Source organism: Vulpes vulpes, chromosome 3, assembly GCF_048418805.1.
Source record: "Vulpes vulpes isolate BD-2025 chromosome 3, VulVul3, whole genome shotgun sequence".
NCBI classification, from domain to species: domain Eukaryota; kingdom Metazoa; phylum Chordata; class Mammalia; order Carnivora; family Canidae; genus Vulpes; species Vulpes vulpes.
Window position 1 is genome coordinate 118,833,168 of NC_132782.1, and position 15,714 is coordinate 118,848,881.

The 15,714-nt window shown below is 37.4% G+C and overlaps 1 protein-coding gene across 6 annotated transcripts in view; it reads left to right on the top strand.

Moving 5' to 3' along the window:
- VAV3 (vav guanine nucleotide exchange factor 3) overlaps nt 1–15,714 on the top strand; it is a 439,091-nt gene that overhangs the window by 359,051 nt on the left and 64,326 nt on the right. For all 6 annotated transcript variants that reach the window (XM_072754465.1, XM_072754466.1, XM_025996323.2 and 3 more), the window contains one exon: nt 11,920–12,056. In XM_072754465.1, the coding sequence (XP_072610566.1) occupies nt 11,920–12,056 (137 nt within the window). The remainder of the gene's footprint in view (nt 1–11,919; nt 12,057–15,714) is intronic.

Consider the following 15,714-nt stretch of genomic DNA (forward strand, 5'->3'; position numbering starts at 1 on the left):
TGAAATAATTATTTTGGCTCATATTAGGTTCACCCACAGAAAATTGCCTTTTGTACCTCAAAAACATTCAACAGTAGTCAGTTCCTATGGTTCAATTGAGGACATGTCACACTTCTATGACAATATGAACACTGAGATAATGGCAAGGAAAGAGAAATTTTGTTCATTGTCTGGAGGATTTTGTCTTAAGGAGTGATAAACACAAGTGAAATGATCAGACTCTGCCCAAGAACTGAGGAGGAGGTCATTTTTAGGGTCAGCCATTTTTCATGGTGTATAAAGTTAGTGAGAAATCAGTGGTTTGGTTTTAGAATTAAGTGTCTTATTAGCAGATTATATGTGTATATCAGGTGTTTTAGTAAACTTGTAATTGCATGTGAACTTTGTGTTGTCACTGGTAGATTGAGAAGGAAGGTAGAACTAAAAGTTCTATTTTAGTATGTTTTCTGCGCATCATCCTTTTTTAACCAGTATGACTGCCTTCTACATGATTCATAACTTCTTGGCACAATTTCTTAGTATTTTAACATTTGTAGTTTTCTTTGTAGTTCACATTCTACATTTTAATAATTACTACTCTTATATTTTTTATTATATCCTTAGGATGTGGGTTCCATTTCATTTTATTATTTTTCAAATGATTGGAAGCAAATCTATGTCTAACTATTTAAATAGCTTATTATGCTAAACTTGAGCAAGTTGAAACCGTAACATAATTCTAATACATTAGGTTGATGAAAGAAGCTTTTTGTTTAAAAAAAAAAAAAGGAAGCTAAAAATTCAAAAAGAGACTAACTTTAAGGAAAGTAAGAACAGGGCAGGGGGTGCGATGGGAGTGGGAAGAACCAGGCAGAGAATAGTTCTGAATTGATAGGAGAAAGAAAAAAAAAAGAATATTTGAAAGGGCAAAGTACACACACACACACACACACTCAATCCCTAGAGTCAGTTTATTCTACCTACATTTCCTAATATCTTAAAGATGATAAAGGACAAAAGCTTATAGGCCAATATCTTAGGTTTTTAGTATTCCCAATCAATTTATAGGAAGGAGATAAAATATATGCTCACAGCATGATAATCCCAAGGTTGTAGAGGTTTTGAAATGAAATCTCTTAACTTCCTGTAATAATTTGAAAGATCTGTTGTTTACTAGCATTTCCATTGGAATATTTTGAATCTGATTCTTTCCCAGCTTAATGGTGATTTATCATTAAGATCTGACACACTCATGTATAACCTTTCCATAACCATCCCTTATCTTTCCTAGTCAATGCAGGATTACACCCTTACTAGGTGATAGTTTGGTGTGGTAGATTTGTGGGAAATATACATAGTTTCATATGTAAATGAAAATGTTTGACTAAATTATCCTAAGAACATTCTTTGATAGAGTCACTAGTCATGCTAGTGTGCAGTGTTTCCGTTGTCAGAACACTGTTATTTCAAAAGAATACACAACATAGAGTGGTTTCTGTTGTCATTCCCATCTTTACCATAGATAGTGTTAGGAAGGAATGTTCCTGAGAAGGGGATTGTGTTTTCAGTGTGTGTATATTCTAACAGAAATATGTTGGTTGTTGATCTTTGGCCCCAGTGAAAAGGAATATAAACTTAAATTTTACTACATTCAAATGAAGATACACAGCCAGCCTCCTCCTATGAAATATCACTGATTTTAAGTAATAGTTATTCATTCATTTTATTTCAAACTGATACCTTTATATACTCCGTCTGGTCACATATAAACTTATAGGATCGTAACTAAGTGGTATCTGACTTGAATTACTTTTTCATTTCAGCAAAAGTTTAAGGAGGAAAAAACAAATCAAGGTAAACAACAGGAGAGAGACTAAACCTCAGAACCACCTGCCAGCTGTTGTGATGGCTGTGGATCATGTTTGAAAGTGGGCCTCTACAAGTTTATTAAGACTTAGCAGATTGGACATTCTTCCAAGTTAATTATTTCCATATAGTACCATTTTATAAGGAGGATATGACTCTTCTACATTTCTGTTGTCCTATTTCAGAAGTTTATTATAAAAGAATGTTTATAAGAAGGGTAAGGAGATTGTGCGATCTATGTGCATTTTTATGTAGATTTGTTGATTGTTGGTCTCTGACCTAAGGTCTCCCTGGCCTCAAAAAAAAAAAGGTCATATTGAAATGATGCTCCAGAGACTTGCTTTCTCTGAAACTTAGCCAGTCAGTAATACCAATTGCATATGCTCTTCATTTTAACTTATAAACCAATAAACCATATCTGGACACATCTGAATCTTTTGGGAATACAACTAAACGTGTACCCCCCCCACACACACTCAAGCAGGTGTATCAGAGGAAGGAGGGAGGTTGAGACAAAAGAGAATAATAGAGAAGGGCAGGGGAATGCAAGGATCAGACTAGAACACACTGTTTTTGAAAGTATATGCTATTTTCTGTGTTAGAACTTGTGTTATTTTATGTCAAACAATTGAGCTTAGAGTAATAAAAAAAGTATTTTTTTCTCAAAATGATTCAAGTTACATAACTTAAAAAATATTTAGGATGAGTATAAATTATTTAGAATCATTATTAAGGCCTTTTAAGAAATAAGTTCACAATTTTGTATATTACAAATTTCATTTCCTGCAAAATTTCAATTATATGTAGCCTATTGATAGTTATAGATAGAATTACAGATGAATATAGTTAAAAGGAAGTCAAAACTAGTGATGAAGTCGTAGTTTGTCCAATAAAAACAATATTTTTTATTAAAAGCAAAACTTGATTATGATAATGTTTATTATGTGGACTTAGGCAGTACAAATATATAGAAAAGGAGAGGAAGCATAAAAGGTAAACAAATTACTATATAAATTACAAATTAGGGTGTATAATTTAGAGTGCCTTGGATATGTCCACTTGCTCAGGGTGTTTAAGCAACTACAAAAAGGCTGGTTATGATGAAAAACAGTGTGCTGATGTGAGATTGGAACAAGATGATTGGAACATTATCAGGGGCCAAGAAATAGATGGTCTGGTAGGCTTAGTCCAGGAGCTCAGATTTAATTCTCAGTGCAGTGGGAAGAGTTTTAAATATAGGCATACTATTAGATAATTTATATTTTTAAAAAGTCATTCGTGTGGCTATGTGAAGGATAATCGAGCATTCTAAGAGTGGATTGGGTCAATTTGAAAGCTAGTGCTTGAACTGAGAGGTAGAAATAAAGATGGAAAGAAATGGTTGATGAGAGAGCCATTTTGGAGGTATGATCCAGTGTGTGTGATGCATGTTTTAAAGGGTGGCTCTTGGGAAAGATGAATATATAACAATTTTTCTTTCTCTTTTACAAAAGAATTCATTGAGGGATCCCTGGGTGGCGCAGTGGTTTGGCGCTTGCCTTTGGCCCAGGGCGCGATCCTGGAGACCCGGGATCGAATCCCACGTCGGGCTCCCGGTGCATGGAGCCTGCTTCTCCCTCTGCCTATGTCTCTGCCTCTCTCTCTCTCTCTCTGTGACTATCATAAATAAATAAAAATTAAAAAAAAAAAACAACAAAAGAATTCATTGAGATAAAGAACATAATTGTTGCCACCAAGGTGGTCACAGTCTCTAGTATACATAAACTTTACAAAAACTGTACATAGAAAGATGCTGCTACTCTAGTATATATGCTTTCTGTCAGCTAAATAACTTTGATGCAATAAGCGGTGTTAAAGCAGCGAGCGTGGACATCTAAGGGAGCATCTGTTTATAACCCACACTTCAGAGAATGGTAGTAGGTTTCTCAGCAGGAGTGGTATTTGAGCCTTAAAGAACAAGAGGAGTATTCCCCTCTTGGGTGTGGCTTGAGCTGGGTGTACAGCAGCAAGAATATCCCAGGAAAATGGAGCATGTCAATGAGCACTTTTGGTATATTCAATAAATCTCAAAAAATTCAACAGGATACTTACATGAAAAGAGGCAGACCATGAAGACTACATCTATCAATTTTGAATTTCATTAATTGCTTTCATGCAGTGTCACTATTTTTTTTGTCCTTCAGGTGCTTCAAACTCATTCCGCTTTCAGTCTTCGTGTTTCATGTTCAGCTTTGGCCTGTTAAATACCCACCTCCGCCTCCCAAATGATTACTGCTTTCTCCTCGGGTCTTAGGATTGCTTCTCCTAAAGAAACCTCCCACCTTGAGCCATACACACAACCTTGTCACTCTCTTACCTAGTACCTATTTAAAAATGATTCCTTATAAATTTGTCCATCTGGTATTACCACATCAGTCCATTTGTTTTGCTGTCTGTTGTCTCTGCTAAAGTACAAACTTTATGAGGGAGGAACGTGTCTGTCTTATTTACAGCCACACTCCCAGTACCTAGGCCAGTACCTGCACGTGGAAGATCTGTAAGTATTTGTTGAATAAATGAATGAGCTCATTGAATGAAGAATGAAAACTAGGTTATTGATTGTAAAAAAAAAAAAAAAAACCCCTTAATCATATTTTTGCTTTTACTATATCTTATCCCTTATCATCCTTGAGGACTGGACTGCTAAAGGGTTAGTGTGGTTTCAAGAAAAAAACATGCCGTTTTGCTTTGGGGCCAGGGGTTTCTGCTAGAAGGGTATGAAAATGGCCCAGGGTATGTTATCAGTAATCACTCCAGATCTCTACTTGCCATGAATGAGAGGAGTATGGGAGGCTTTCTGGGACTCTTTCAGGACCAGCAGTTCTGGACACTAGTGATCCCAGTCACCTCTTCCCAGTAGTCAGAAACCATGGTTCCCTGCCGATGTATAGATCTGCCTCCTGCTTTCATGTTCTGCAGAAGCAAATATGGTTGTCCTATTTCTCACCTTCCGCTGAGGACTGCCCCTTTGGACTGTGTTCTTTCAAGCCTCCTCACATATTCAGATTTATGGCAACTTTTGGTTTAATCATCCTCCCTCATGCACTCAGGTGTTGTCATAATAGCAGAATGATGTGGTTTAAGTGATTAAAACTTTCTGAAGGAAGAATTGCATGTAGCTACTTGTCCATAGATCCCCGGAACTGCATGTACACATGTCAGGTGCTGAGAGAACAGTGCCTTTTGTCATTGTCATTGAGGAGATAGGAGGCCCTGTCCTTAGAATATACCAGCAAGACTTTTTACCTCCCCCCTAGAAACCACCTAATCTTGGGGAGCTCACAGTCATTCACCACCTGAAGGGGAGCTTGGTCTCCTCTTTTCTGCTCCCCGGGAGAACGCTGGATGCCCAGCAGGGATTCCCATGATCCCCAAAATACCAGTCCATAGAGGAGACCTCTTCCCTGCCACAGTCCTGTTCCTGCAGGTTCCAGGGAATGGCCTAGTCTGCAGCCAGGGGGACTCAACTAGCAATCGGTGTATAGGGTTCTAGTTATAGTTCTCTCTCTAGCCAGCTGTTTGACCTCAGATGTTTTTATTTACCACTTTGAATCTTAGTTTCATAAGGTAGAAGATGAGGTGGTTGGAATAGGTGGTGATGTTCTTTCTTTAAAATTGTGTAATTGTGTTCTTTTTTTATTTTCAAAGAAGATGTTCAGATAGCCCAGGCTCTGCTTTTCTTTTTTTTTTTTTTTTAATTTTTATTTATTTATGATAGTCACAGAGAGAGAGAGAAGCAGAGACATAGGCAGAGGGAGAAGCAGGCTCCATGCACCGGGACCCCGACGTGGGATTCGATCCCGGGTCTCCAGGATCACGCCCCGGGCCAAAGGCAGGTGCTAAACCGCTGCGCCACCCAGGGATCCCCAGGCTCTGCTTTTCAACTGGACTCCTCACACCCGTAGGCAGTCGTCATTTTTGAGGGATCTGACAAATACATGGCACATTCTCGTAGCACTGTAATCTTATTAAGGGATTTTAGGGAAACATTTCCTTTCACTAAAATGTACATATTTGATGGAACAGAATTTTATATCTGCATGGATTTTAAGATAACGTGACATTTTGTAGTGGTTATATATGGTAGCCTATAAAATCTTTTTAATAAATGGAGAGAAACTTAACAAAAGGTGTTACATGTTCCTCCCTTGACTTGCTAATACTCCTATAGATAGTGCCAAAGAGTGACTGACTAGTCAGTGTTTATAAAGTTGGGGGAGCGTAACTCTCATTCTTGTTTTCATATGAGCAGTGACAATGCTATTTCCTTCATCTGACTCACCATTGTTTATAAAAGGAAAGAGCCTTCTCTGGGTGAAAATTTTTTAAATCATTGATGGAAAGTGTTCCCTTTGTGAACAATTAGTCCCTTAGACCAGTTTGTTTTCCACCAAATTGTCTGTTTCTGTTGGAACAGATGGTTTCCATTATGAGGCTCCTCTTCCTTCTCTGTGAAGACCAAGTGAATACAAGTCTACCGCTTACTTGGAAAGAGCCCTAGGAGATGTGGTGGGCAGGGGAAGCCCAGCATCCTATCTCCCAAACTTGCCAGCTGCTCATTCTGCTCCACCTGGTCTTCAGATGCAATGGTTAGATAGTAAACTTAGATCAGCAAGAGCCCAGATATTAACGTAAAGAGGAATTACCCGGCAAGGTGCAGCCAGCACTGGCTTCGCTGTAGCTTTCTCAAAAGCTAGCTCGACACCCGTGGTTGTTGGTCATGGTAAATTGCTCATGTACCACAAAGTGGGATTCCCAAACCTGGCTACAATTTGGAAATCACACCTAGAAAACTTACAGAAACATAAAAAATATATTTTAGGGTTCTATTGAAGATGTAACAAAAAACATTCCCTGAAAGATTTATCAATAGGCATATTTTGAAAACTTTCCCACTGGACAAGAGCCCATGCCGGATTGTATTAAACTTGAGTTCACCTGCCCATTCAGTAGACTGTAGGCTTTTTGAGGGCAGGAAGCAGGTCCTTGGTCTGTTGTCAGACCACTAAGCCCAGAACTTCTGGAATGCTCAGGACATTGAAGGAATGAATGAATGTGTTAATGCTTGTAATCAGCTCCCTGGGATAAACTGGCTACATTCTCTGACATCTTGTAGAACTAATTATTTTTTAATGTGGCTGCATTTAAATTTTAAATTAGGCCTCAGAGGTGAAAGGCCAGCACATTACTGACCACCCATTTATCTAGTACATAGCACTCTTTTCTAAGTTATTGCCCCAGGGAAGCCCATGGCATTAGGGCAGTGATACCAGCATTGTGTATAAACACTAATCTATACTGTGACCATCACTCTTCTTAGAAGCCAGGTGGTTGATAATGGTGCAGTAGGATGGTCATTGAAGTTTGAGGGTTTATGTGAGAATTGTCAGTGAGTTAGTTTATATCTGGCAAACTTTCAAATAGGATTCTGCTTAGAATTAACTTTAAAAAATAATTTTTAAAAATATTTTATTTATTCATGAGAGACACAGAGAGAGGCAGAGGGAGAAGCAGGCTCCCCTCAGGGACCCTGATGTGGGACTTGATCCCAGGACCCTGGGATCATGACCTGAGCCAAAGGCAGATGCTCAACCATTGAGCCACCCAGGCATCCCTAAAAAATAATAATAATAAAAAAATTTCTTGGCATGTATCATTCTTAGTGGCATTGGTTTCAAATTTGGAAGGAGATCTTGCTTCAGATCCCCTTTCACTTACGTATTGTTCTGGAAAATTCTAGCATGCTTCTTATTACATTGGCTTCAGTTTTTTAAACTGGAGTATTACTGAATGTCTATTACTGGAGTATAACCATAATTTTAATGTTGCCGATTCTTCAGTTTGTTAATTCTTCATGCATACAATTATTTGGGGACCTTGTCTTATTTTAAGACCAAGTATGATGACTAGTGTGAACAACAGGTAAAGGGAAAAACTGTCCAGAAGTTACATATCAAGGATATAGTTAGCTGTACAGCAAACCATTTGTTGTAGGGAATGAAAACAAGCTAAAATAACATTTGGCAGGAGCTCTAATTAGTCTTAGCCATTTTAATTATATTCCTTTAAATAAAGATAACTGAATACATAAAGTTTTGGGAACTTCCTGCATTGCTTAACTGTGTATGTTGAAATTATATATGATTATTTTACATTTAATATCTGAAGGTAGTTGCATGATAAATTTTCAGATTTTGATGAGCAGCCCTGTAACTATACCAATCTACCCATTATAAATACTGTTCTGAGCAGAAAGAAACTAAACTACTGTTGGGTCTGTGTTTACCCAAGAGGAAATAAGCAGCTTTCTGGGATGAGTTGTGATTTTATAAATATAATGGAATTTATATTTTTAAAATCAGCTTTCAGAATAACTTTTGGTTATTTATTTCTGATTGGTCAGAGTTAATGAGGGAAACTATCGTCTACTTTTGTAGATTTATAATGTTTTGCATCTCAGAATTCCTTCAAGTATGTATAACTAAAGGAAAATGTGAGTAACTAGGGATTTTAAGCCTGAACAAATGTTGAAAGGCTAACATAATAAAAGGGAGATTTGCCACCTTCAGCCTAACTCCAGATGGAAGGAGGCAGGTCAGTGGACAGAAGTTACACAGAGATTTTGTAGTAAATTTTAGATATAGCTTGTTAATATACTATACACAGCAATGAGTTGTCATAAGGACATGTAGTGAATGTTCTGTGCTGGACATTTTTAAAGAGAGGTTAAAGCCTGTCAGGAATATTTCATAAGGAGAGAAGAAAACCTGCACTAAATCAGCACTAAATGGCTATTTGAAATATGAGTATCTGTAAATCTAATTTCTTCTCCATTCTTGATCTCATTTATGAGGTGTGATGCCTGCTGTGGCAATAGATTGTGTTAACAATTATATTGATGGTTGAGTGCTGACATGAAGTTTAACCCACTCTCTCTTCTTATTTTAATTGCATTTTTATCTATTCATTAATGAGATTGTGTTCACCTTCTTAGCAATGTTACTGCATCCTTTTTTTTTTTTTTTAATAAAAGGAAGGAATATAAACCATCCGTAACACCAGTATTCTAGAACTCCTATTATAGGCAAGCATCAGAGGAGAGGCAAGGAGCAAGGTGTCAGAATTCATCATGTCACAGTGGCCTTGCTCTATCCCTTTTATTCTTTGATCTCTGTAGCCCTGTTGCCCAGATGACAGATCGTCCTGAAATGAGAAGTGCTGACCTCTCAGAAAAAAAATAGCCAGAGATTATTCTAACAAATGACTACAAAATCTAAATTCCATTATAAACTCCTAACTCATCCCACAAAAAAAAAAAAACAAAAAAACACATATGAATCAAATAAATGCTGCGTTTTGAAAGTCACTTATGGCTGAATTCAAGTTACTAGCATTATCTTTTGGCTATTACCTGGGCTCAACCATAATTCTTGGCAAAGATCACACAACCTTGTTTTAGGAATGAGGTCAGCAACACACCCTATGCTAGTGTGCTACTAGATCAACTTCCCAAATGAAACTCATAACCAAGAAGAAAGTTACAGTAGATGAGATACTGTAAATGAAAAAAATTAGCGATAACTAAGACTATTATAAAAACCAAGTCTATCATTTCAAAGACTATTTAGTTTTAAGTAAGTTTTAAGACTTACTGAGGTCTCATTTCTTGACCAGAGTATCAGTATATGTAATATGTAATATGATTTTAGTAGGCTATGTGTAATGGGCATTCCAGTCTACCAGAAAAGATAAATAAGGTAGCATTGTTCCATGCTTTACATTTCACAGCCTTCTTTGTCACCTGGGTATGCCACATGTTAATCCCTAATTTATATTTAGTCGGTGAAATGTCATAAATTTTTTTCCCCTAAATACTTTATGCATTTTCAATCTTTTCTTGAGAGTGGGCTAAACTTGGTCATATTGGCAATAACAGAACTGTTGTTTCCACCTGGCACTACTTTGTTTTGTCCTTGTGGGTCTTGGCCACAGAGACAACTACAAGGAAGGCCAGAGTCCTTCCAAGCATTTCCCTAGTCCCAGTATTTAAGGCCACATCAGTTATTTCAGGTTTAAAAACTCTTGTTTCTTGCCTTCAGCCTTTATTTTAAAATTGAGATAAAAACAACATTATCAAGAGACCCTCCTAATTGAAATGCTTTCCTTGCTCTAAAAATGCTCAATAAAACTGAGACTAACCACAACTCTGGCCCCCCAACACAGAATAATTATCATGCAGACCAGACTCTACTTAAAAAATTCTGCTTCAGGGCAGGCGCCTGGGTGGCTCAGTGGTTGAGCACCTGCCTTTGGCTCAAGTCATGATCCCAGTGTCCTAGGATCAAGTCCTGCATCAGGCTCTTCTCCCTCTGCCTATGTCTCTCTCTCTCTCTCTCTCTCTCTCTCTCTCTCTCTCTCTCTCTCTGTCTCTCATGAATAAACAAATAAAATCTTAAAAAACTCTATGTTAGGTGCATCCTCTTCCAATTTTTGAACTTCTACATCAGTTGTGTGCAGGAAATATTTAGGTTTCCTTTCTAATAAACAGCAACTTGATAGGAAGCATAAAATGAGCTCTTTCTGTACTCAAGGCATATGTAGTGTGTTAAGAGCAAGTCTGATAAACACTTGACTGAGGAGAGTTCTGTCAAGTGTTTTTGGGAAAGACAATAAAGTCTGCTGTTTCTGTCAGGGCACCACCTTATAACACCTGGTAGGGAAACACTCCATGAAAGATGTGGGATGAAAGTCATCCCTCCAGGGGTTCTGTGGCCCAAGAACTGAAGCAAAGGGGAGATGTAGCAACTCGTAACATGCCTCAGCAGTTATAGCAGGTAAATGAGGGTTCTCATTCCTCCAGTTCATTCCATTCCATTCCAGCAGTTCTCAGTCCTCCTGCCTTCTGATTGAAAGTTGATAAGAGTTGATTGAAGCTTTTCAGTTCTGCTTAATTTATAGCTACACTTGATTTCTCCCATCTGGGGTGGTGGTTGGAAAAGGATTATGAGAATTCTATTAAATTGTTTGCGGGCGCATTTCATGTTAATATTGAGGTCTGTGTAACTTCGACAACGTTTTCTAGGTAACTTGGACATCTAGAACTGAATGGCCATCATGCATGCTCCCACTCTATGGGGCACAGCTCCCACTCTGTGGTCCAGCTAATTACAGCTTCGCTGTGGTTAATAGAATAAAAAGTCTCGAAGTGTAATAAGCAATAGCTTGAATTCCTGAATGTGCACCGAATACCATGTTTATGAGTGCTCTCTCACACAGGAGGGTAAAAAGGTGACTGTCAGGTTGTTCAGTAGTGGTGTAGTTAGGCGTGGGTGCAATTGAAGCTGTTTTCAAAAACGAAATATTGAACTGAGGCCTTCATTGCACATTCTACAAAATACAAAGAAAAAGGGTGGATCTGTATTTCAAGTGTTGGTGGTGGTATTGGCCTAGACATGTTCCCTTTATTGGGTCTGTTTTGTAAGCCTAAATTTGAGCCTGAAGAATTTCTCCATATAAATGTCTTAAGTATTGCAGTGGCACATCCATCACCTGTTTGCTTTTGAATTACAAAGATAACCTTAAGATATGAGCCTTATACTGGGCAATGTGATACATACACAGAAAGGGTGAGCCTCCTTAGTGATGAAATCAGCCAATGCCCAAGAGGAAAGTAATAGGCAGAAAGGATGGAGTTGATGAGAAAATTGATTCTTTTCCATTAAACTGTACGTGATATGTTTTTTATGAAGCGGGCATCAGCTGAAAGAAATATTTTTTTCAGCTAAAAAGAGATTGATGGTGAGGGAGAGGAAAAGTATGTAAGGGATCAGGGGATAAATGTGTGTCTTATTCCATTACCTTCTCAAATAATAAGGCTGAAAAGCATTCCATTGTGGTTACTTCAAATGTTTACTTGGCCTTGGTGCTATTAAAACTTTTTTTTAACATTAATGGTCTTGTTTTTATTTTAGAGTACATTCAGACTTCACACGTCATTCTTTTCTCAGTTCTAAATGTTGTGGTGCTTATTTCCAGGTTTACCAAAGATGCAGGTCATTAAGAACTATACGGGAACACCGCCCCCAGGTCTTCACGAAGGACCCGCATTACATATCCAGGCAGGGGATACAGTTGAACTTCTGAGAGGAGATGCACACAGTCTGTTTTGGCAGGTACTATCCAGATCATGGTGGTTTTGTTTGTTTTTTTATTTGATGAATGACTTGTTACTGCTAGGAGAATAAAGCTCTTTCTTTAGAAACTGACTGCATATCTTCAGAAAGGTTAAATGAGGTGGGGGAAAAAGATTTCTTATTAGCCTTCCCATACTTACCAATGCCAAAGTGGTAGTGAACATTAGAACACTAAAGAAAGATAGGATCGGTGCTGTGAACCATAATTACCATTTTTATTAAAAATTCATACTTTGCCAGAGCATTTTTTCCAAACCTAGCACCTGTGGGTATGATCTAATTTGCATTGCTTTAACATATTAACAGTTCATTCAGGGGAATTACCTAATTAGCTTGCCAGCGGCCATTTCTGGCCATATTTGATTTGTGCCTACCCACAGAAATACCTGAAGTTCTCAGAGCTGCTGTGGGCATTATTCATGAAATGTACAAAATGTGAAAAGTGAGTGAGTGTGTTGATGTTTGCTAGTGATGAAGTCTCTCTTGTCCAGTAAGCCTGTATTTGGTTTAAGGATTGTGTTAACGGTGAGCGATACGGCATGGGGTTAAGATTTGATAAAGCTGGATGGTAGACATTGCTGTTCACTAAGGCATTCTTTATTTTCATGTGTATGTTAGAAATATTTCCCCATAATGTTAGAGTTTGTTAAAAATCTATTGTGTGTTGAGGGAAAAGGACATGGAAAGGGCTCAACAGAAAGATTGGCACATGAGTGAAATTTGGTTCGGGGTGGAGAGAGCAGGGAAGAACTATTGGATGATAATCCATTGTGTACACATATAAAATGATAGTTATTTTGTTTGCTTAGAAGTATTTATGGTCTGCTATCTTCTTAGAGATGAGTGCCCCTAGACTGAACATTTATCTCCAAACACTGTAGGCAGTGCCATGGGCAATGAAGTTTTCCAAACTTCAGTATTCTTCTTTAGTACATTACCCCTCTCAGACCTCACCCTTTCCAAAAACAGAAGAGGATGGCAGACTGAAATTCTGTGAACTCTTCAGTCCAGAATTCTATATAGTTCATCATATAGTACATATGCGATTTTGCATGGCTTCTTTACTCAACATAGTTATTTTGAGATTAAACCTTGTTGCTTTGTGTAAAATAGTTCTTGTTTTTTTAAAACCACTTTACTGATCATGTGATTGGCACACAAAAAGCTGTATACATTTAACATATGCAGCTGGACAGACTTGGAGATACGTATAAATCCTTGAAGCCATCACCACAATTTATGCCATAAACCTATCATTCATCTCCAAAAGTTTCCCCCATCTTACTTACTTACTTACTTATTTTTGTGATAACATTTAAGATCTAGCCACTTTGCAGGCTCTTAAGTATATAACACAATATTATTAAATACAGACTGTGCTGTACGGTAGGTGGCTAGGACTTCCTCATCTTGCACAATTTGAGCTTTGTACCCTGGGACTAATATGCCCCATTTCTCCCTTCCACCAGCCCCTGGCAACCACCATTCTGTTCTGTAGTTCTATGACTTTGACTCTTTTAGATTCGTCACATAACTATAAGCAAGGCACAGAAGTAATGTAATGTCCTTCAGTGGACTAATGGATAAAGAAAGTGTGAGTGTGTGTGTGTGTGTGTGTGTGTGTGTGTGTGTGTGTATTCAGACTTCCAAAAGAAGGAAATCCTGCCGTTTGCAAAAGTGTAAAAGAACTTGGAGGACGTTATGCTAAAAGAAAGAAGTTCTTTCTTTTTGTTGCTTATTATTATTCCGTGTATGGGTATGACACAATTTATCGTTTAGCTTGTTAGATGGACTTTTAGGTTATTACCAGTTTGGGACTATTACAGATGAAGCTTCTGTGAACTTTCACATGTAAGTCTTTACATGGACATATGCTTCATTTTTAGGTAAATACTGAAAGGAGAATGGGTGAATTATATGTAGATATATGTTTAACTTTTTGAGAGATTACCAAACTCTGTTTCTAAAACATTTTATTGTTAAATTTCTACCAGGTGTAGAACCATGTGCTTATTTAGCATCCATACACCTTCACTGATGAAGTGTTTATTGAAAAATTTTGTCAAAATTCTTTTATGGGCTGTATGTTTTCTTATTATTTTGAGTTTTGAGAGTTCCTTATATATTTTGGGTACAAATTCTTTTTAAGATTTTTCTTTATTTATTTTAGAGGGAGAAAGAGCACACATGTGAACAGTGGGGAGGGCCAGAGGGAGAAGGAAAGGGAAGGAATCCCAAGCAGACTCTCCACTGAGCACAGAGCCTGACGCAGGGTTCTATCTCAGGACCCTGAGATCATGACTTGAGGCAAAATCAAGAGTCAGACACTTAACTGACTGAGCCACCCAGGTGCCCCCTTGCGGGATGAGCACTGGGTGTTATTCTGTATGTTGGCAAATTGAACACCAATAAAAAATGAATTTATTAGAAAAATAGATTATTTCTATCTATTTTCTCCTAGCTTGTTGTCTGACGTTTTATTATCTTAATAATGTTGTACATATAACAGAAGTTTTTACTTTGATGTAGTCCATTTTGTTAATTTGTTACTTTAAGGATCATGCATATGGACATTGTATTTCAGAAATATTTGCCTTCGCCCCAAGGATACAAAATATTTTCCTGCATTCTCTTCTAGAAGTCTTTGTGGTTTTAGGCTTTACATTTAGGTTTATAGTCCATTTTGAGTTATTTTTTAATACGTTTTCATTTTTTTCAAGCATGGTGTTCATTGTTTCACATAGAGATATCCTTGTGTTTTAGCACCATTTGTTGAAAAGACAGTCATTTCTCCACTGGATTGCCTCTGCACTTCTGTGGAATATCAGTTGTGTGTGTATGTGTTGGTATATTTCTGGATTCTGTGTTCAGGTCCACTGATCTCTCTCCATATTTAATACAGTACTGTTTTGATTATTGCAAGCAAATAATTCACAAGCAATCACATACATAGTGTTGGTCCTCCAAATTTTTTTCTTTCCGCAGGTGTTTTGGCTCTTCTAGGTGCTTTGTATTTCATGTGAATTTTGGGAGCATCTTATTAGTCTCACCAATTTTTATTGAGATTGTGTTAGATTATAGATCAGTATGAGAACACTGACATCTTAGCAGTATTGAGTCTACTGACCATTGAACATGGTTTATCTCTCCATTTATTTAGGTTTTTAATTTCTCAACAATGTTTTATAGTTGTCAGAGTGAAGGACATACACATCTTTTGTCATGTATCCTCAAATGTATTCTCAAATATTTCATATTTCACTTGATAATATTGTAAGTGGTGGTTTTAAAATACCAATTTCTGTTTATTGCTCCTAAATAGGAATATAATTGATTTTTATTCGTGGAAAAAAAAGAAATATAATTGATTTTATAAATTAATCTTTTATCCTGCAACCTTGTTAAACTCACTTATAGGAATTAAATCTTTTAAAAATCTGCTAGAATAATTCTAATTTAACTAATTATTTTTGAGAGAAAAAGGTATGCAAGTGGAGGGACAGACAGAAGGAGAGAGAAAAAGAATCTCAAGCAGACTGTCCCCTGAGAATGGAGCCTGACACGGGGCTCGATCTCACTACTCTGAGATTATGACCTGAGCCAAAATCAAGAGTTGGACACTTAACCAACTGAGTCA